Source organism: Spinacia oleracea, chromosome 3, assembly GCF_020520425.1.
Source record: "Spinacia oleracea cultivar Varoflay chromosome 3, BTI_SOV_V1, whole genome shotgun sequence".
NCBI lineage: Eukaryota > Viridiplantae > Streptophyta > Magnoliopsida > Caryophyllales > Amaranthaceae > Spinacia > Spinacia oleracea.
In genome coordinates, this window is record NC_079489.1 from 154,833,665 (window position 1) to 154,854,713 (window position 21,049).

Sequence of the window (21,049 nt, forward strand, 5' to 3'; positions counted from 1 at the left end):
AGAACATTTAGAAACGGAGGTAGTGTGTAAAATTGGTATGTGCTTCCTCAAATACTATGAACAATATGACCAAAATCAAATTCTACAACTGGTGGACTGTGGTTTATAGTCATATATGAATTATAATCATGAACCCCAATTTACTTTTGGGACATTAGTACTTAGGAAAGGGCCCACATGCAATTATATTATTACTTCTTTTTTCCCACTGCTAAAACCAGGGTCTCACACTCTCTCTCATCAATTAAAAAAATCACTATCTTGCATTCTATTTACTTTAATTTCTCAATAAAATAATAATTGATAACCACACTTCAAAACTTATACTAAAATTATTTGTCATGATAAATGAACACTTTAAATTGGCATGGAGGGAGTAGTTTAAGAATTATTTAAAAAAAATTAATGTCAATCAATATATGCTCAAAAGTATAAGGGTTAGTATGCAATAAAAAAGGTGGTGTTTAAGATGAATTATTTATCATAAGTGATAAACAATTACTTAAATAAAACACTTCGTATTAAGGCGCGCTTTGTTAAGTTATTTGTTAATAATATTTTTTTTAGCCGTAGAATATATAATAGGTTAATCCAACGAATGCAATATCACTTATGTATAAAATTTGTACAAAATTAATATTTTGATACGTAAATCAACCTTTATTTTTCCAGAATTTAACTCATCTGTAATTATCTGAACTTGATTGAACTTATGTGAAATTATTTTTAAAAATAAATGAAAATAAGTTGAACAAAACAGAGCCTTAAATTGGAAACGTCTTCCTAGCTTATCTTTCATCTAATTGATTATGAATATATCTACATCTTTTCACTACTAACATGTATATTATATATTCTGCTTATTACACTCAATCGCTTGAATCAGACAATCGGATTAAATTATAGAAAAGAACAGTGTTTTAAAATTCAAAACTCTCCTACCAAATAAAATAAATTTGTTGGGTCTAGGGTGAGTTTGAGATGAATCATTGATCTTATTTATTTCTTAAGATGAATCATTGATCATATTTGATACAAAATTACTTAAATAACACACTACGTCAAAATTCATCCACAATAGTAAATTTTGTTGGATCTAGAGGTGAGTTTGAGGCGGGTGTATATATTTGGGGGGTGAAGGTGGGATAAATTTTATTTTGTATCCAGCGAGGTGGTGATTGGGGTTGGGATGGGGATGCGTACCATATACTATCGTGGGTAGCGGAGACGGAGATGACATTATTAGGCGGGTATGGAAGTGGAGGGACCATATACTATCGTGGGTAGCGGAGACGGAGATGACATTGTTAAGCGGGTATGAAAGTGGAGGGACCATCTCCTGCACGCACCCCACTTCAGAGTCATCTCTACCTGAATAAAGTAGATAGTGTGGACATATGTTAATTGATCGGGTAATTGGTAGATGATATATAATCGGGTAATTGGTAGATGGTATATCGAATATTATATGTTATTATTATCAGAGTAAAGATTGATGAAAATAACTTTATATATGTTGACATGGTGATGAACAGGGTCAAAATAATCTTTGTGTGGAATAGGAGGTTCTCCAACAAATTTGCTTCAAGTGTGGTAGATTTAGATTTTAATTAGAATAATATCTATAAGAACTATTCATAAGACAATTGTATATAACTATAGTTCAGATTTCATGAAAAAATAATATTTAGATCATAAATCGTGCATCGCACGGGTACTATATTAGTTACTACTGAATTCGTAGGATTATTAGTTGAATGGCCTTTAGAAAATGACACGTAGAGGGTACAGACAACCTGGGAAAATGATAGAATGAAGATCCAAATCCAAATCCAAACTCCAAAGTAGTCCAGCTTTGAATTACGAGAGTGATCAGCAGAAATTAGAAATTAGAAAACAAAAATGGGGAAGAAGAAGAATCAAGTGTTCTGCGTAGGCACTGCTGATACCAAGCTTCAAGAGCTCCGCTTCTTATGTCAATCGGTTTCCTCGCATTTCAATTCCTTTTCTCCCAATTCCTCTCCGTCTCAGGTTTGCTTCTGTTAATCCTTTTCGATCATTTTCCCCACATTTGTTTTTTAATTTCATTTCATCTTATCCATCTTATTATCTCTGTAATTATATTTTGATGCTTAGCTTTATTGATCATTTCTGGGGTTGATACTTGATTGACATTCAATTCTTTTAAGTCCGGGTAACTTGCAATTTTGCTCGATTTAGTGTGATTTGTGTTGAAAATCAATGTTACCCGAATTGTCCCACATGGAAAAATAACAACTTATAAGATTGAGGAGATACATTACACATTGAGATGAATCTAACAAGATCTCAACTGACTATGTTTTATTTTACATGTAAATCACGACAATAGTCTAAGCAGAATATGCGAATAGTGTAAAAAGTTCAAACGTTATGAATATTGAAAAACGGAGGAAGTATAAATCAACAAGTGTTAAGATGCAAGAGTATATATTGTAGTGTGTAAGTAACTATTTTATTTCTTAGAATAGAAATGATAGGTAAATGGTCCAATGATATTGGAACGGAGGAAGTATCTCCTTCTAGATATTATGCTTGTTCAAATAAGTATAGTTTAACCAAATAAGTTTATTTAGAAATTTACACACAAAAATAAGTTTATTTTCACCAAAATTAAGTTCAGATAAGTTAATTTAAGTCAAATTCTGTTGAACCAGCCAAATTCTTAATAAAGGAAAAGAAGATAAGGGGAGAGAAGGGAAGGGAAAAGAGAGGAAGAAAGGGAAAGGTTTGGCCGGAAAGACATGTTTGATTTTGTTCAATTTATGGAGTTCATTGTTCACATATTACTCTAATCCCCACGTACTGCCTATTTACAAAGGCGAATTATAACGCAAATATGGTAGTTTTTGGCCCAATTTAACAAATTAGCCTAATTAGGTGGTGAATTGCACATTGTACCAAAACTATTACTCGTCGTAATAGGCAATTCTGGTGGACTCTACAGAAAAGCATCATATGTTTTACCGTTCGCTTGAAATGCTCTTTGATTTCATAGAATTTTCTCAGTTTGTGTTACCTTATATGACCTGAAAATAATGTCCCACATTCGATAGTTTCTTTTATCTAAAGGAATTTTTTTTTTGGGAAACACAAATTACAAATGGTGGAGGCAGGATTCGAACCTGAGACCAATCGTCACATGCCCTCTCTTAACCATTAGGCCAAGACCTCGTTGGTATATAAGGAATTTATTCTGAGGGGAGGGGAGGGGTTTAATTTATTACAATATTAATTTGCAAATCTGGTTGCTCAAAATGGAAGCACAAATTTTAAATCTGTTGCAAATTGGTTATAAAGTCATCTCTTAATACTAGTTTGTGTAAGCTTCTAATCAGGTTCAAGTCACTCTAGTTGATGTTTCCACGGGTCAGAAGGTGATCCCGAGTTTGGAAGATTTCCATTATGTTCCAAGAAAAGATGTGCTATCTTCCTATCTTGGTCCTGGAAACCAAGATTATTTGCTTCCCAATGACCGCGGCAGGGCGGTCACTATAATGAGTAAAGCTCTTGAACATTATATAAAGAAAGCTTGTAATGATGATCATGTTGTAGTGGGAGTTATTGGCCTTGGAGGCAGTGGAGGAACTTCTTTATTGTCCTCCGCCTTTAGAAGTCTTCCAGTTGGGGTGCCAAAATTCATTGTTTCTACTGTAGCAAGTGGTCAAACTCAGCCTTATATTGGTACATCAGATTTGGTATTGATTCCATCAGTTGTTGATATATGTGGAATCAATCGAGTTAGCAGGGTTATTTTGTCGAATGCTGGAGCTGCGTTCGCAGGAATGGTTCTCGGAAGCCTAGAACGGTCTGCTTGTGTTGAGGAAAAACCTACTGCTGGGATTACTATGTTTGGGGTCACCACCTCATGTGTGGATGCTGTTAAGAACAGGTTGCTCGAGGAGGGTTATGAATCTTTGGTGTTCCATGCAACTGGGGTGGGGGGCAGGGCAATGGAGGATCTTGTAAAAGCTGGTCTTATACAGGTATTATTTTTTTCATTTGGATGTTGATACAAACTCTGATCCAAATTTTAGATATTAATGTTATTATTTGCACTGACTTTACTAAAAATATACTTCCTCCGTTCTTTTTTACATGACACAATTTGACTTTTGACACTATTCATATAATCTACTTTCACTATCAATTGTGATTTATACTTAAAAGAAAATGTAGTCATGTAGGATTATGGGGTCTTGTTATAATCGTTTCATTATATAGATTTATAATATCAACATTTTATAATTTTTACCTATTGATAATTAAAGATATTCATGATTGAAATATTGCCTTGGAAAACGTGACAAAACAATTGTGTCATCTAAATAAGAACAGAGGATGTTATTATTGTTGGTCATTTCTTATTCCATCCTTTTCCTTTGATTTATCCACTTGTTTATTTTGGTTACAAGATCAATTGATTTTATCACATTACTCAACCATTATCAGATTATGATAGCTGGAAACTGTGAATGAATTTGTCATGTTTTCTTTTAGTTCATGATTTTCTCAACTACGGCTTTTGTTTCTATTTTCACTTACCATTATGTCGTTTTAATATTATTAAGTAGGGTGTGTTGGATATCACAACAACAGAAGTTGCGGATCATGTTGTTGGAGGTGTCATGGCATGTGACAGCTCTCGCTTTGATGCTATCATAGAGAAGAAGATCCCCTTTGTCCTAAGTGTTGGAGCCTTGGATATGGTAAATTTTGGTGCAAAGGACAGCATACCTTCCAAGTTTCAGGATAGAAAGATTCATGTGCACAATGAGCAGGTGACCCTCAAAATCATCAGGTTTTGTGCAAATTTTAGTCGAGCAATTTGGTAAAAGTTTCATTATATAAACCTTTATTTTTCTGACCCGGAAAAAAAAATGGAAACATGTTATCTTTCTGCAAACTTTATAGTCTCATTCTCATTGTTTATTCATTATTTGTACATTAGTGCTGTACCCTGCTGTTCACTGTTTCACCCCAAAAAGTTTCCTGCGCATCTTTCTGAAAACAACTTTAGATAATCTTATATCAGTTAGCTTAAGGTTTTTTACATCTGTACCTCCCTGACCCTCCCACTTCAGTGGCATTTGTTGAGCTTTGTTTTTCTGTTGTTATAAGCTGTGTTCTGCAGTAGTGCAGTCTTAGTGCTCATATCAGTAAATTGCAGTCTTAGCACTCATATCAATATATTTATCTTAGAAACTGATTGTGTTATCATTTGATGTCTCTTTATAGGATATTTGGGGCATAACCACAGGTAACATCAAATTGTAATCATGTACAGGTGACACTTATGCGGACCACAGCAGATGAAAACAAAAAATTTGCCGAGTTTGTTGCGTCCAAACTGAACAAGGCATCATCAAAATTTTGTATCTGCTTGCCAGAGAAAGGTATCTCTGCTCTAGATGCACCTGAAATGCCTTTTTATGACCCTGAAGCAACTGGCACTCTACTGAGTGAACTTCAGAGATTGATTCAGGCAAATGAAGATCGGAAGGTTCTGTGGTTGAACAGCTATCTCATACTTCTTATTTTGTTTTGACTATGCGAAAGCTATTAAATCTGCATTCCAAATCATTTTTCCTTAACTATTCTTTTTTAATAGGTCAAAAAGTATCCTTATCATATCAATGATCCCGAGTTTGCAAATGCATTAGTTGATGCATTTCTAGAGATTAGTAGCAAGAGTGCACCAGATTCAAGTAGGGAGAAACTTTCAGCTGATGAACACAATCAAGATGTTTGTGAAGATGTAAAAACTGAAGCCAACTCTTCTAGTTTACCATGCATACATTACAGCTTGAGTGAATTCCCTGACGCAAATAGAGGTTCTTACTTAATCTTTACAGTGTTATATGTTAAAATTTATTGATTTTAGATTTGATGATTTGGGAACTTTTGTCATGATAAATTCACTTATTTGGTTTCTAAAGGTATTAATGATCAACGTTATTTGCAAGGATAAGTCATTGTTCCAGCAACATGACTACATGCCTGGCGCCTAATATAAATCAACACTTTACACATTACTTTTATAACTTCCAATGACATTTCAGATGTTAACGCGAATACACATTACTATATTAATAGATAGCCACGAGCCAGACCTATAGTCATATGAGTGAAAGCACATATTGTAATAGGGCACTTATTTCTGCTCTTAGCCCATGACTATCAATTTCACATAAATGTCGCAAAGTAATATTAGTTGTTGGGATGCCGTACGTAGATGGGGGACAAACAATATCAAATATTCTCTTACTATTATTATCTGCTATGAATTCAGTTGAAAGTCTGATCTATGTTCTGCTGAGGTGTAACTCTTGTAAGAGTATCAGATTGTGCAGATTTTAGTGCCTGTCCCTCATTGATAGATAGAGTTCAAAATTTTCTGGAAAAAGAGATACATAATTTTACATCACTGTTCGATCTTGAAGCTATACCTTTGAGTTCTGTCTTGGATCACTGATAGAACTGTTCCTGATGTACTGGATGAATTGAGTTAGGAAAAGCCTGTTTTCATACTTAGTTTATGCTTGACATGTTCAAGTTAACTTTTCTATGTAGCTAATGAATTTTTATCATGTGGTTATATTGAAGGCAACCAGCAACATGCTTTCAGCATGTACTTAGGTATCACTTCTTCAAAAAAAATCCGAGAGTCAGGTTTATAGCTATGAGTTTGAGTAGAAAATGAAGTTAGCTAATCCTTAACGTGATTGTAAATTTATGTAGTTGATATTTCTTTTTGCTGTTAAATTTTCTATAATTGATTATAAATTTAGAAGTTATGTGCACACTCTTGTTTTAAATACTCCGTATCCTATAGTGTTTCCCCTCAAAGTGTCATTTTATCTGTTAATTGTATCACCATTCACCTTACCTCGCTTCTTGCGGGAGCCTATTTGAGGCAATGGGGTAATGATAATGATATGTATCACCATTCTACGTGCACAAGCATACTTGTCAGTTCCATTCAATATGAACAAAACCGAGAAAAGGGCATGCTTTATTTGTGATGAGCTGATGACACATTACATTTAGTTACTTTTTTTTCCCTGCTTTAATAAGAAATTAAATGAAGGCAGAAATGGTCTTGTAGACCTAAATATAAATTGGCCATTAAAATATGTTCAAGAAGCCTATTCTCCTTTCTTGTACGTAGGAGTGCTTCATAATATCATTGAACTTATTTCTGTGTACTGCAAAAATTTGCACATGAAGCATGCCTTAGTGGGTTCCATTTCCCATATTTGACAATGATTATATTTAAATGGTAAAGAAGGGATATAACTCTTATGATCTTTGCAGACACTTTGCAAAGAAGAAAGACAATATTGCAGACATTCAATCATCAAATACGCGAAGGAATTCCAATAATAGGTGCTGGTGCTGGGACAGGGATATCAGCTAAGTTTGAGGAAGCAGGCGGCGTTGATTTGATTGTCATATACAACTCTGGAAGATTTCGGATGGCTGGAAGGGGGTCTTTAGCTGGGCTATTGCCTTTCGCTGATGCAAATGCAGTAGTTCTTGAAATGGCAAATGAAGTTTTACCAGTAAGTTTCAGATGTCTTTTAGGTCAATGTTTTCCCCTGGGTTAGTTAGATGATAGTTCATCATCGAGTTTCGTTTTACACTTGAGTAATAATCTATATATTGTCGATATCACCCGAATCAAGACTACCCTAGGATATTTGAGATCTATATTTTGGAGTCTGTCAGAGGGGGATAATCTAGTGTTGTCTTTTACGGCCCGTTTGGTAGCCGGTAATAAATGGTGGGAATAGGAACAAATTTAAGTGTAATTTGGCAAGGAAATAGCACCATGATGTCCATGGTAATAAAATTTTGTTTCAAACTTGGTGTTTTTCTTTATAAATTTGCTTTTTCCACCAAATACCACTCCCCAAATGGTAATGGATGAAAATGAAAAATTATAAAGAAAAAGAGATAATTTTAAGTGAACTTGCATTACCATGGGAATGAATATTGATTTTCCTTGCAAATTTACATACAAATTCATTACCATTGACACCATTTAAGGCCGGCTACCAAACGGGCTGTTAATGCTATACAATCCAATCTTGATGTCCAATTCAAAAGCAAAACTACGCGATAAGCCCTTTTAAAAAAAACATCATGTTATGCAGGTGGTGAAAAATGTACCAGTTCTTGCTGGAGTATGTGGCACTGACCCTTTCCGTAGAATGGACTATTTTCTTAAGCAATTAGAAGCAATTGGATTTTCTGGGGTGCAAAATTTTCCAACTGTGGGCCTCTTCGATGGTAATTTCAGGAAGAATCTAGAGGAAACAGGAATGGGATACGGGTAATCTCATATCATTTCTCTTCTCTATGTCCCATCCTTGTTTAACTTTGCGCCCATTACTTATAATCTCCTTTTTCTTATATTACCATTTCTATGTCCAGCTTGGAAATTGAGATGATTGGTAAGGCACACAAAATGGGCCTTTTGACAACTCCATATGCATTCAATGAAGATGAATCCATAGGAATGGCAAAAGCTGGTGCTGATATAATAGTGGCACACATGGGACTTACAACGTCTGGATCAATAGGTGCAACAACTGCTGTTACACTAGATGAAAGTGTAACTCGTGTTCAAGCTATTGCAGATGCTGCCCACAAGATCAGGCCAGATGTTATTGTGCTCTGTCACGGAGGTACAAATTACAACTTCTAGTTTCTGTTAACATTGTGTTTCTGCTTTTATTTTTGCTATTTTCTTACTGTAGGTGGGTCATTATTCTCATTAAGATAGTGCAGAAAAACTGTCTTTTGACTGTAAGTAATACTGTTCTACTGTACTATGGGTGAAGCTTAGGCTGTGTTTGGTTTGACGTAAAGCATTTTCGGTGAAAAATGATCTTTGACATAAAACATTTGCTAAGGAAAAACACAATTCCAAACTAGTTTTTCCTTAGTTTGGCTTCTTATAAGAAAATTCATAGAATAGGGAAAATGGGAGAGGAGGGGGGAAGATTGATGGGAAGAAGGAAGAGGGAGATAAGGAGGAAAAGTGACTTCCCTTCTTTTCAAATGGAAAAGGGACTTCCATCTTTGAGAGGGTTATGGAAAATTGTTTTTTATCCCTTGCCAAAACAAACAGCGTAAAATGATTGAAAGGGGAAATCTTTTTCCATGAGAGCATTTTACACCAAACCAAACACTCCTAGTGTAAATAGCTAATTTTGAAGAGGAAATTGAACAAGTGCAAGTTGTTGTTATAAGGTAATGTTTAATATTGCTGATTATCTCTCTTTCATTTCCGATGGAGCCAAAGATTCATTTGTTCTTTTGGCTGTGGGATGTAATAGACTAAATCAAAATGGCTCTTAAAACCCCTTCGCTTCCTTTCCATGAAGTAGAAGATGGTCGTCCCGTTGTCGTCCCGTTATCGCTTTTGGGTCAATTGGAAACAACCTCTTTGCAATTGCAGGGGTAAGGTTGCGTACACCCGACCCCCCCTTACCCCGCTTCTTGCGGGAGCCTCTTTGAGGCAATGGGGTAATGATAATGATAATGATGATCTATCTACTAGACACATGTAACCATAGTCAAACTTTACTGTTCTAGAATCCGGAAGTGTGCTTGCCAACTTTCAGTTCCAACCTAAGATAGCAGAAGAAACCCTGCATATAGCTGTGAAGAAGTTCTAGACTTAGAACTTCGAATTGAGAGCAGAGAGAAAACAGTTTATTGATTAGAGAAGAAGTAAATCGTTATTACAATGAGAGCTTAGCATAGTACAAGGCTCTATACTAGTGTGCTAGTTTGGAAGAGAGGACCGGTCTAAGGATCAGTGAGTTAGTTATAATTAACTCTTTACAGCTTGTAACAAATTAAGACAAGTCGGCAATCTGTGCACGTTGTTGACAAGTCAGCAATCTGTGCATTATAATCTTCTAAGCTTAACAAACGAGCTACTAATGTAGTAATGAGCTGACTTTTGTGCTTGTTGTGTTTGTTGCTGTCGTGTGCTTGCTCTTGTACTCCAATAGCCCCCCTCAAGCTAAGTATTGGTTCAACTGGATGCATACCTAGCTTGGAGATTAACTCAAAGTGGTGTGTAGAAGACAACACCTTAGTCAGAACATCAACCAGTTGATCAGCTGTAGGTACATAAGTTAATTCAACTAAACCTTCCAACACTTTATCTCTTGTAAAGTGGCAGTCCAACAATTCAATGTGTTTGGTCCTCTCATGATGAACTGAATTCTTAGCAATATGAATAGTAGACTAGCGGACTGGTTATCACACTTTAACTGAATGGGAGTAAGATTGAATAGTCCCATTTCTTGCAATAACCTAACCAACCAGGTGATCTCCGAAGCTTTAGCAGCCATTGCTCTATAGTCAGCTTCAGAAAATGATCTTGAAATGGTACTTTGTTTCTTGGATCTCCAAGAGGGGTTGTTTCCTAGAAGCATAACATATCCAGTAACTGACCTTCTAGTATCAGGACAAGGAGCCCAATCAGAATCACATAGGCTTGTAAAATCAACCGAGGATTTTATGGAAATGCCTTGACCAACTGTGTGAACAACATATCTAAGTAGATGATTCAATGCTTGATGATGAGATGCCTTGGGATATTGCATCAATTAACTTAGTGTTTAAACTGCAAAGGATAGATCTGGTCGAGTGTGAGTGAGGAAGTTAAGCTTTCCAACCAAACATACATCTGTACTGAGTTGAGTTGAATCAGCATAGGGTTCATCCGCTAAAGAAGTCCCAACTTGAGCTTGACTGGAAGAGGAGTTTTAGCTGGTTTAGAAACATCCATGCCATAGTCTGCTAGAAGTTCCCTAGTGAACTTTGATTAGTCAAGATTACACTAGTCTTAACTATAGAGATTTCAATTCCAAGGAAGTAATTGAGCTCACCTAAATCCTTGATACTGAACTTGTTGTTTAGATGAGTCTTCAAGGCAACAATTTCAGAGGTATCTAGTCCAGTGACCAGAATGTCATCAACATAAACTGCAACCATGTCTGTATATTGTTTACTCTCTTAATAAATAATGAGTAATCATTTCTTGGATTTGTTCAAATCCAAGAAGAAGTTCATAAGTGAGTTTGGCAAACCACTATCTGATGGCTTGCTTCAAACCATATAGGGATTTCTTAATCCTGCAAACTTTGTTGTATGGGTTAGAATCCCATCAGGAACCTTCATATACACCTCCCCTGTTAAATCACCATGCAAAAATGCATTATCAATGTCCATCTGATGAACAATTAATGTCCAGCTAATGAACAATCCAGGCATTAGTGACTGCCAAAGCAATTAAACACCTTATTGTGGCCATCTTGATAACTGGAGAAAAAGTCTCCTCATAATCCACTCCATACTTCTATGTGAATCCTTTTGCCACAAGTCTAGCCTTGTATCTTTCAATAGAACCATCTTTCTTCAGTTTCACCCTATACACCCATTTGTAACCAATAGTCTTTTTTCCTTTAGGAAGCACACAGATCTCCCAGGTACCATTGGATGCAAGAGCTTCAACCTCTTTCTTCATGGCTGCAACCCAATCTTCTTATTGAGAAGCTTCCAGAAAACAATAATTTGTTTAGTTTCTAAGTTCAACATCCTGTAACCCTTTTCCTTTTGATCAGGAGGATAGCCAACCAAAACACAAGGTACAAACCTAGGATCAAACTTGGATATGTTAGACTTAATTGTTGATACATAATCAAGACAGCCATACACCCTTAAATGACCCAAACCAACTGGAGTTTTGTTCAGCCTTTCATATGGAATTTCAAAGTTAATGCTACTCAAAGGCATTATGTTGATGAGATGTGTTGCTGTAAGCAAGCACACTCTTCCCAAACCTTACTGGTAGTCTAGATTAGAAGTACAAAGCTCTGGTTGTCTCTAGGAGATGCCTATGCTTTCTCTTTACCACTCCATTTTGCTGTGGTGTATCAGTACAACTTTTCTGATGTTTAATGCATGATTATAGTATAAAGACAAAATTCTTCCTTCACACAATTCCTTTGCGTTGTCTGTATTAAAACACTTCACCTTTAACCCATACTGAGTTTGAACATAATTCAAGAAATTTGACATAATATAAACAGAGTCAGACTTATGTGTCATAATAAAAGTCCAGTATTCCTTGAAAAATCATCTACAATTGTAGGGAATAATGTATAATTATCACGAGTTTAACCCTATAAGGACCCCAAACATCAATGTGAAGTAACTCAAAACACTGATCTGTCTTAGTGTGACTAACTGGAAAGGGTTGTCTCCACTGTTTTGCTTTTGGACAAATCTGACAGAAACTATCATGCGAACAAATGGCAATGCTTTATTGACTAAATGAAGCTTATCAAAAGGTAAATGGCCTATCCTTAGATGCCACAACTTAATATCCTCACTAATTGTAACTAAGACTTCTGAGTCAAGCTTACCAAGAATCACTGAAGCTTTGAGAATGTTCCTGAATCATGCACTTAACATAAGTGAATATGATATTAAAGGATAAGTCTTTGCATAGCTTATGAGTAGAGATCAGGTTAAACTGACAGCTAGGAACATGGAGAACATTTTGAAGGACAATATCTTTACCAATCCTAACATCACCAATATGTGTGGTCTGAACTTTCTTACCATCGGCTACTGTGATGGACTTAGCATCTTTGTCAACCACAGAATAAGTGTGAAACAGATGTAGATTGGAACATATATGATCAGTAGCCCCACTATCAACAATCCATCTTGAATTAAAAGAAGTAATTAAACAAGTACCTGCCACATTCACTTTGGAATCAGGTTGTTATTTTGTATTGTTGATTAGATTCAAGAATTGCTGATACTGCTCTTCTGAAATGTGAGTGATGTTCTCATCATTTGGTGTATCATCGTCACTATGCATCATCCCAACAAACCTCTTGTTCTTGTAATTAGGTGGATAGCCATGAAGCTTCCAACATCTATTCATAGAATGCCCTGACATATTGCAGTGATTACAGTAATAAGCACCTCTCTTATTTGAAACTGCAAATTTGTGATTATCAGGCCCTTGTAAAATCTTTGGCTGGAAACCCTTATACTTGCTATGATTGTTTCTCCTATCACCAGTAGCAGCAAAAACCATTGGTTTTACTTTTTGAACTTCAGACATTTCCTGTTGTTTCTCATCTTGAACAAGAAGTTTTCACTTGTGAATGCTTCTTGTGTAGCTTCATTAGAAGTTGAACCAGTCTTTCTTCCTCCTTCTCTTGCAAGAACATCTAACTGACATTGCATGTACAACCAGTACAAACACAGACTGGAACAGATTTAGCATTGATCGCATCCCAGATCATTTTGATCTTAGTGAAAAAATCAGTAACACAGTTATCACCTTGGGATATTTCACAGTTGGGATATTTCACTCAGACTGAACCATAGAATCGTGGACCTGAAGTGACTAAAAAACGTTCCTCTAAATCTTTCCAGATTTCTTTTGCAGTTGATAGATACACTACACTCTTAGCAATTGTAGGATTTAAAGACCTTAACAAGTATGATATTACCATACTACTGCACCTATCCCAAGCTTGGTAATCAACATGATAAATAGCTGGTTTAGGCAAAAAACCATCAAGGAAACGAACCTTGTTCTTGACTGAAAAAGCCAATATAATACCTATTTTCCATTCTACATACCCTTCTCCATTGAACTTATCAGAAACAACTGCTGCATATGGATTTTCAGATGAATGTATGAAATAGACACTGTTAGGATCTTGCATAAGAGGAATTGGTGTTGCTTATGGTGCTGTCATTTTGGATCAAAAAACCAGAAACCAAAAAATACCAAGAAGAATTGATTACAAATGTCAAGTTACTTTGAACTTGATCAACCACAAACTTCAAGTTACTGTGAACTTGAACAACAAACAGATTGATTCTCTGCTGAATTTCCAGCAGTTGAAAATTGCGGATTATCAAACAAAAAATGGCAGAATCTATGCTTCTCTGATACCATGAAGAAGTTCTAGACTTGGAGATTCTAGAACTTCGAATTGAGAGAAGAGAGAAAATAGTTTGTTGATTAGAGAAGAAGTAAATCATTATTACAATGAGAGTTTTGCATAGTACAAGGCTTTATACTAGTGTGCTAGTTTGGAAGAGAGGACTGATCTAAGGATCATTGAGTTAGTTATAACTAACTCTTTACAGCTTGTAACAAACTAAGACAAGTCATCAATCTGTGCTTCATGATCTTCTAAGCTTAACAAACGAGCTACTAATGTAGTAATGAGCTGACTTTTGTGCTTGTTGTGTTTGTTGCTGTCGTGCTTGCTCTTGTACTCTAATAAGTTGTGAGATCTCCTTGGACTCTACTAGTAGACGTAAGAAATGTTCGACTTGTACAAAGCTTCCTACTTCTGCTAATCTGCTATTATTCTTTGGCTACATCTAATTTATATCCTAAATGAATTCATGCTGGTATTGCATCACCACAAAATTACTCTGGAAATTTAGGTGTGACCTCTGTACATTTTTATAAGGTAAATCCAACTAAAGCCTAATAGTCTAATACACTTTCACATTTGGGACTTTCAATCTGCCTGTTATAATATATTGTGCTCTAGACTGGCATAAAGGTATAGGTGTATTCAGGGGAGGATCTTCCACTCGCAAGGCCCCTGATAAGTTTTTTTGAAATTATTAATTAGACAAGTTAGAATATATGAAGTACGTATAAAATGTTGGTGATATATTGATTGAATGCATTTATATAACCAGTAGGATGTTAGTCGTAAACCTTGCCCAAAACCTAAACCTTAGCCCCTCATAAATTTTGGCTAAGATCCGCCACTGGGTGTATTGTAGAATCATTCATAAATGTCAATTTTTATGTTTTTTTAAATGTCACTTTGTAGAATCAACATTATTAAACTTTTATCCGCCACTTGTTAAATTTTCATCGTTTATGAAAGACTCGCGCTTTTAGGGTAGGCAATGGGCAAATCAAGCTAGCTAACACAAACAGTTTAAACCTTGCAGGTCCCATATCAGGCCCTAAAGAAGCAGAGTTCATACTGAAGAGAACCAACGGAGTTCACGGGTTTTACGGGGCATCTAGCATGGAAAGACTACCCGTTGAACAGGCTATAACAAGTACAGTTCAACAGTATAAATTAATATCACTCAACTGAAATTCACTCAGAACTCAGAATTCGATTTCTGGATTTTCTACAATTGCTTCACCAATATGAGAAATTTTGGTGATCGATCCATTGAAAATGAAGTAATTGCTGTTGAAATTTCATGGCTTGTACAAGTTTGAATAGGTAAAGAATGATGTTTTTGACTTTTGTCTTCGGTGAACCAAAATTTACGTCAATTGAAGTTTTACTAGCTTATATGTTGGGGTCATCATTAACTTCAAAAGTGGAAAGTCATCAATGTTGAAGGTGGGTTTGGAGTGCTTCTTATGGGGACCCGAAATGAACGAACCAACCTACCATTTGCAATGGGCAATTACATCAATTTTCAGACTTCTAGCGTGTTTGAGAACTCTAATGTAACGAGGAAAAGTGTGTAAAATTGTTGAAATATGAGAATTCCTTAATTTTAACTTGTTTGGTAATTTAAATTGAAAGTGAGGAAAATAAAATGTGTGGAAATTAAATACGGAGTAGTTATATTTTGCTTGTTTTATTTTCCGTACTTTTTCCCTCAAAATTGATGAAAAAACCTTGGAAAACAAAATTAAAGAAGTGAAAAATATATGATATTCTAATTTTTCTAGTTTTCCGTAATAATTAGCCAAACAAAATAAAATTTAGAGATTTCTACATATTTCTTCATATACAGATTTACTTTTCTACAGATTTTTATAGTTTTACTTTTCTTTGTTTTTCCAAGTTAACTTGGTTACCAAATACAGTGTTCAAGTCAGAGGTATTTTTGTGTTTTTATGGTAAAAAAATCCGAATTTGTGTTTTACCACTTAAAACTAGTCTTATATGCACGCGATGCGTGCGAAATTATATAAAAACTTGACATTGTATTACTACCACTAAATATAAATATTAGATAAAACATTGTTCACAAAGTAAATAGTGAAACAAAGTAATCATGCTTGTTAATCATAGTGAAACAGAGTAATCAAGCCTCTTCTATGAATCTATGTTGAACATAATCATACAAACATTCAATAGAAATTATATGGTTAGGAACGGGGTAGGTCATGACAGATCTCAACAAAATTAAAAGAGATTTTGTGTCACTGGATGCATTTGACAAAAAGATTGTAGCTAAAATTCTTCAACAGCCTATACTTCGAGAAAGAAGCAAAGATGAAAAATTACATCATCCAGCAAGGAAGCTCTCTAGTTCTCAGGTTTCTTGTCATAACGCCTTAAAAGTTGAAGGGTTGTCCCAGTGATCAACTTGGTCATCATGTATGTCTCCCATGGAATGTCCCTTTTGAGAACCTTGAAAAAAGACAGAGGAAGAAAGAATAAAAATTACAAAATAAAACCTTGCTCTTCTCTGTTTTGTAATATTTAAAGCCAGATATGCACGCAATGTGTTTCTGCTGAGTTCAAAGATGAATTAGATAGAATTTTTTAATCACGACCTATCAGTTTGCTTAATGATAACCTTAATTGAGGTTTAGATTACCAACATGAAGAGATAGGATTGAAACATATTGTCACAAAACCAAGTACTGATATATTCCGTTTTAGTTACCTGTTTAGCCTAAATTAAGGATGATCATCAGGTCCAACATGATGTACAATATTCTCAATGTAAGCAAATGGTAGTAAAATTAAGGCTAAACTGTTTACATTATTCAATTTTATTTTTAGATTGGATTTTATATTAGGCTAAAATCCGAAATTATCATCAGCAAATGATTGAAACAAATATGCAGTAAAAAATTGAACAGTAAACATCAGAAACAACGGCCTAGGGATTAAGAGTAGGCTTTAAGCAACAAATAAAATTAGGATGATCATATTTGAATTCAACAGCCCAATTGTTTTGCTTCTACTTGGTTATTAGAGACTGTATGATCTGCTAATTCAGATTGTTTTGTGATCTAAATAAGATGGATTATAATGTAGAAACATCTCTATTACATAAGGATTCTAATGTGAAGTAGTAAACCCTTTTCTGTCTATATTCAATCATTCATATAAATAAATTAAACCAATTGAGTTATTATTATTTACTTAACCACATATATTCACAACTATTAATCACCCATTAAAAATTGAAATTGGGAAATTGAACGGCAAAATACAGTCAATAATACTAACCCGGCAAAATCATAGTTCACTCGTGTCAAAATTAAACTTTCAGCTTGATATAAGTGAACGGAGCCCTTTTACTAAGTGAAGTTTGCATTGATTCAAATAAAATCCTCCGTGTCATAAATTTTGTCAAATGGCAGGTAATGAGTTGTGAGTGAGGAATTGTTTACCAGTAGTTGCAGAATGCTCCAAGATGTATGTGATTCTAATTTTGCCAACCAAGTAAAAGTGAAGAAATTGGGTTTCTCAATAACGTAGCCAAAAATCCTGGATTACTTTAAGTGAGCAACTAAAGCTGGTTCTCTCAGTGCATGATTATCCCAAGTCCGATCGACCTGTAAGCATATTCCGAAGTAAGATGTCATTTTTGGAGTCAGATTTTGAGACATTCTTAAGATGCTGCAATGGTGCACCTTTGAACAATTTATTCACCTTATAAATACACCAAAGGAAAGAAAATAATCACGCAAAAAATCAGAAAGCAAAAAATTAATTCAAAAGTTCAGAGATAAATTTGGAAGGAGACAATTATGAGAAAGTTATTTTGGTAAAATCATGGCAAGACCGTAACAGTTTTTCAAGACGGGTTCTTGAAAACATGAAGGTTTACCTGGACTGCAGAAGCCATGTGAATTAATGTTGCTTCAGCCTAAGGTTTTCCGATAAATTGTAGACCGATAGGCAACCCTGCTTCATCATATCCAATCTACAAAAGTAACTGAATTTGTTCAGGGAAGAGCGACAGGATTAACCGCACACTTACATAAGTAATGCAAAAGGTAAAAGAATTATATTCTCACCGGTATAGTAACTGCAGGAATTGAAGGCCAAGGAAATTTCATGTTATTTCATAGCGTACCATTGCAGCTGGAAAAAAAATTGTAGATAACTTATCAAATTTCTAAGATTTAACCAAATCAAACAAAAAAATCATGAACCCTCGATCTCCCTAGCTTTATAACGGATATGTACGCATCGAGCCTCCTTGAATTACCGGAAATAAACAAATTAAAATTTCGGACAATTATCAATTTCATACACATACTCTCGAGTCTGGGCTATAAAGATAAATTCGACATTACTGTAACCCTTAACAGAGTTCTAACAAAGCATAATCAGTGCAAAAATAAAGAATCCAAAAATTAATAGAGTTCAAACAAAGCATAAACATTCCAAGGTTAAAGAATCAAGAAATTAATAGGGTTCTAATTAACAAAGCATAATCAGTGCGCTTAAACTGAAATATGCAAGAAATTAAAATAAACTATATTGCGTTTTAATTGATTATCACCTTAATCAGATCATAAACTTAATTGCAGTAATTCACCACTTTTGTGTTTGGAAGGCTTCGATTTCCATGTAGAAGGTCGCGGAATTTCCATGGCAGAACTACATGCCTGAAAATAATCACAAAACGAAAATAAATCTCTAGAGATTCCTCTGTTAGGATTTTGAGCTCTACATCTATCTCCAAATTATCGAAACAAAACCCATCACCCACAAACAACTCCGAATTAAGAACAAACCCAAATTTCCTAGAGAAAAAAAATTAAAATTTCGGACAATTATCAATTTCATACACATACTCTCGAGTCTGGGCTATAAAGATAAATTCGACATTACTGTAACCCTTAACAGAGTTCTAACAAAGCATAATCAGTGCAAAAATAAAGAATCCAAAAATTAATAGAGTTCAAACAAAGCATAAACATTCCAAGGTTAAAGAATCAAGAAATTAATAGGGTTCTAATTAACAAAGCATAATCAGTGCGCTTAAACTGAAATATGCAAGAAATTAAAATAAACTATATTGCGTTTTAATTGATTATCACCTTAATCAGATCATAAACTTAATTGCAGTAATTCACCACTTTTGTGTTTGGAAGGCTTCGATTTCCATGTAGAAGGTCGCGGAATTTCCATGGCAGAACTACATGCCTGAAAATAATCACAAAACGAAAATAAATCTCTAGAGATTCCTCTGTTAGGATTTTGAGCTCTACATCTATCTCCAAATTATCGAAACAAAACCCATCACCCACAAACAACTCCGAATTAAGAACAAACCCAAATTTCCTAGAGAAAAAATTATCAAACAATTCAATTCAATGGGTTCAATACCAAGCCCAGTTTTCAATAGCATCTCCTTAAATTCCTGACTATAAAAGCCAGATCGACCTTCTCCATGAACATTTCGTTGAATCAAGTTCTTAAAATAATAAGCAGCAGCTACTTTTATATCAAGATTACCAATTTACCATCTCCTACACATTTATATCAAGTTTAAATCTTCAATTTTTAGAATCGCAATTAGAAATTCAACTGATTTAGTGTTGGAATCAAATTGATAATATATGAAATAGCAGAAATGAATTACCGTTGACATGGGAGAGGAGAGAGAGAGGGAAATCTGAGGCGACATAAACGCTTCGTCAACCTCCACTCGCAAATCGAACAACCAGATCCCCCAAGATGACCACCCGTCGAAACCCTTCCGTATTTGCAGGGTCGTGCTGGAGTCATGGTGCAATAGCCGAGACATTAGCCGCCTCCGTGAATGTATGCCATTGAAGTCTTCAAGTTTTAGGGTTTCACAGAGGGAGGAACTTAGAGGAGAGAGAAAGATTATGGCGAGAGGAAGTTTACAGGCTTACGTTTGAAATTCAACTCCATTGAAAAATAGAAGGGGTATTTTGGTCTTTTCGCTTGGGGACACGAAAAGTGTAGTTACTAAAAAGACCTCAACTGTTCCTTTATAGAATAGAGATTCTCAAACTTTTGTGTTATCACCTTTTTTTTTTTTTTTTTTTCTAACTTTTTAACAACAGAGTTAACGCAACATTAGTATAGCCCACAAATTATAAAATATATTACGGATGTTTTTTTAGGTAGTAAAACAGAGAATTTCCTTCAAGTTATGTTAGTAACTCTCTTCAAAAATCGGACAGCGTTAAATTAAGAAATCACTTGAGAAACAAAACAGTACAAATCTCTAATCCGCTAAAACACTCGTATAACAACAACATACGTATTTTGTACATTGTTGTATTTCCCATTTTTCTCTCAGATGCATTAGAAGTTCCCTCCATGATAAAGATGAACTCTCTCCATTTTTCGCACTAATTACTAAGATATATTATTTTTTCGAGTTTAATTAGTACTCATAGAATCGTACTAGTACACTAGTCTAGTGGATTTCTACCTCCGTTTCAGAAAGTTCTTTACGCTTTGAAAAATGTGTCCAAAGTATAAAAACTTTGACCGTAAATTCTCACCATTATATACATCAAAATATTACATATAAGATCTTGTTAGATTGGTCTCGGGATGTATTTTCAGAATATCAAATTTTTATAATTTTTTCACATACGAAATTGGATATATTAGTAGTTAAATATTGCATTGGAGTCCGTGTAAATAGTAACTCTAAAGATCTTTTTGAAACGGAGATAATATAATATTACAATCTCTCACAGCTTCCTACAGTTTTAAATTGACAATTATACATGGATTACTTGAATGGCAAGGTTAAAGAAGTTGCTAAACTGATAGACTATTTGGTCAACTATTCTATGCCTTGGCTTCCAAGTGTCAAACTAAAGATCCAGAAAATAAAAAATACTCCAAATTATACTTCGTATACGTCGGTTAGAACTTAGAAGAGTAGCTATTGTTGTTGTTCACATTTCTTATTGGACCCGTTGACC

The 21,049-nt window shown here is 34.9% G+C and overlaps 1 protein-coding gene and 1 long non-coding RNA gene across 2 annotated transcripts; one reads left to right on the plus strand and one right to left on the minus strand.

Annotated features, from left to right (window-relative positions):
• The first annotated feature begins 1,767 nt into the window (after nt 1–1,767).
• Nucleotides 1,768–15,711, plus strand: LOC110804530 (toMV susceptible protein tm-1(GCR26)). Its single transcript, XM_022010130.2, has 9 exons — nt 1,768–2,031; nt 3,378–4,025; nt 4,614–4,820; nt 5,327–5,542; nt 5,651–5,873; nt 7,357–7,604; nt 8,199–8,377; nt 8,479–8,732; nt 15,082–15,711. Exons 1-9 carry the CDS (start codon nt 1,903–1,905, stop codon nt 15,231–15,233), a joined length of 2,256 nt encoding a protein of 751 aa, XP_021865822.1. The 5' UTR covers nt 1,768–1,902; the 3' UTR covers nt 15,234–15,711.
• Nucleotides 15,712–16,106: 395 nt separating this feature from the next.
• On the minus strand, nt 16,107–18,741 carry LOC130470101 (uncharacterized). The gene is made up of 5 exons (XR_008930121.1): nt 18,634–18,741; nt 18,143–18,209; nt 17,953–18,048; nt 17,513–17,677; nt 16,107–16,517 (listed from the first exon to the last, which is right to left on the minus strand). It is a non-coding gene; the product is annotated as an uncharacterized lncRNA (long non-coding RNA).
• Between the last annotated feature and the right edge of the window lie 2,308 nt (nt 18,742–21,049).

Coding starts and splice junctions, on each gene's coding strand:
- LOC110804530 (XM_022010130.2), top strand. CDS start 1,903: ATGGGGAAGAAGAAGAATCAAGTGTTCTGCGTAGGCACTGCTGATACC. Junction 2,032..3,377: donor CCAATTCCTCTCCGTCTCAG/GTTTGCTTCTGT, acceptor GCTTCTAATCAG/GTTCAAGTCACTCTAGTTGA. Junction 5,874..7,356: donor ATTCCCTGACGCAAATAGAG/GTTCTTACTTAA, acceptor TGATCTTTGCAG/ACACTTTGCAAAGAAGAAAG.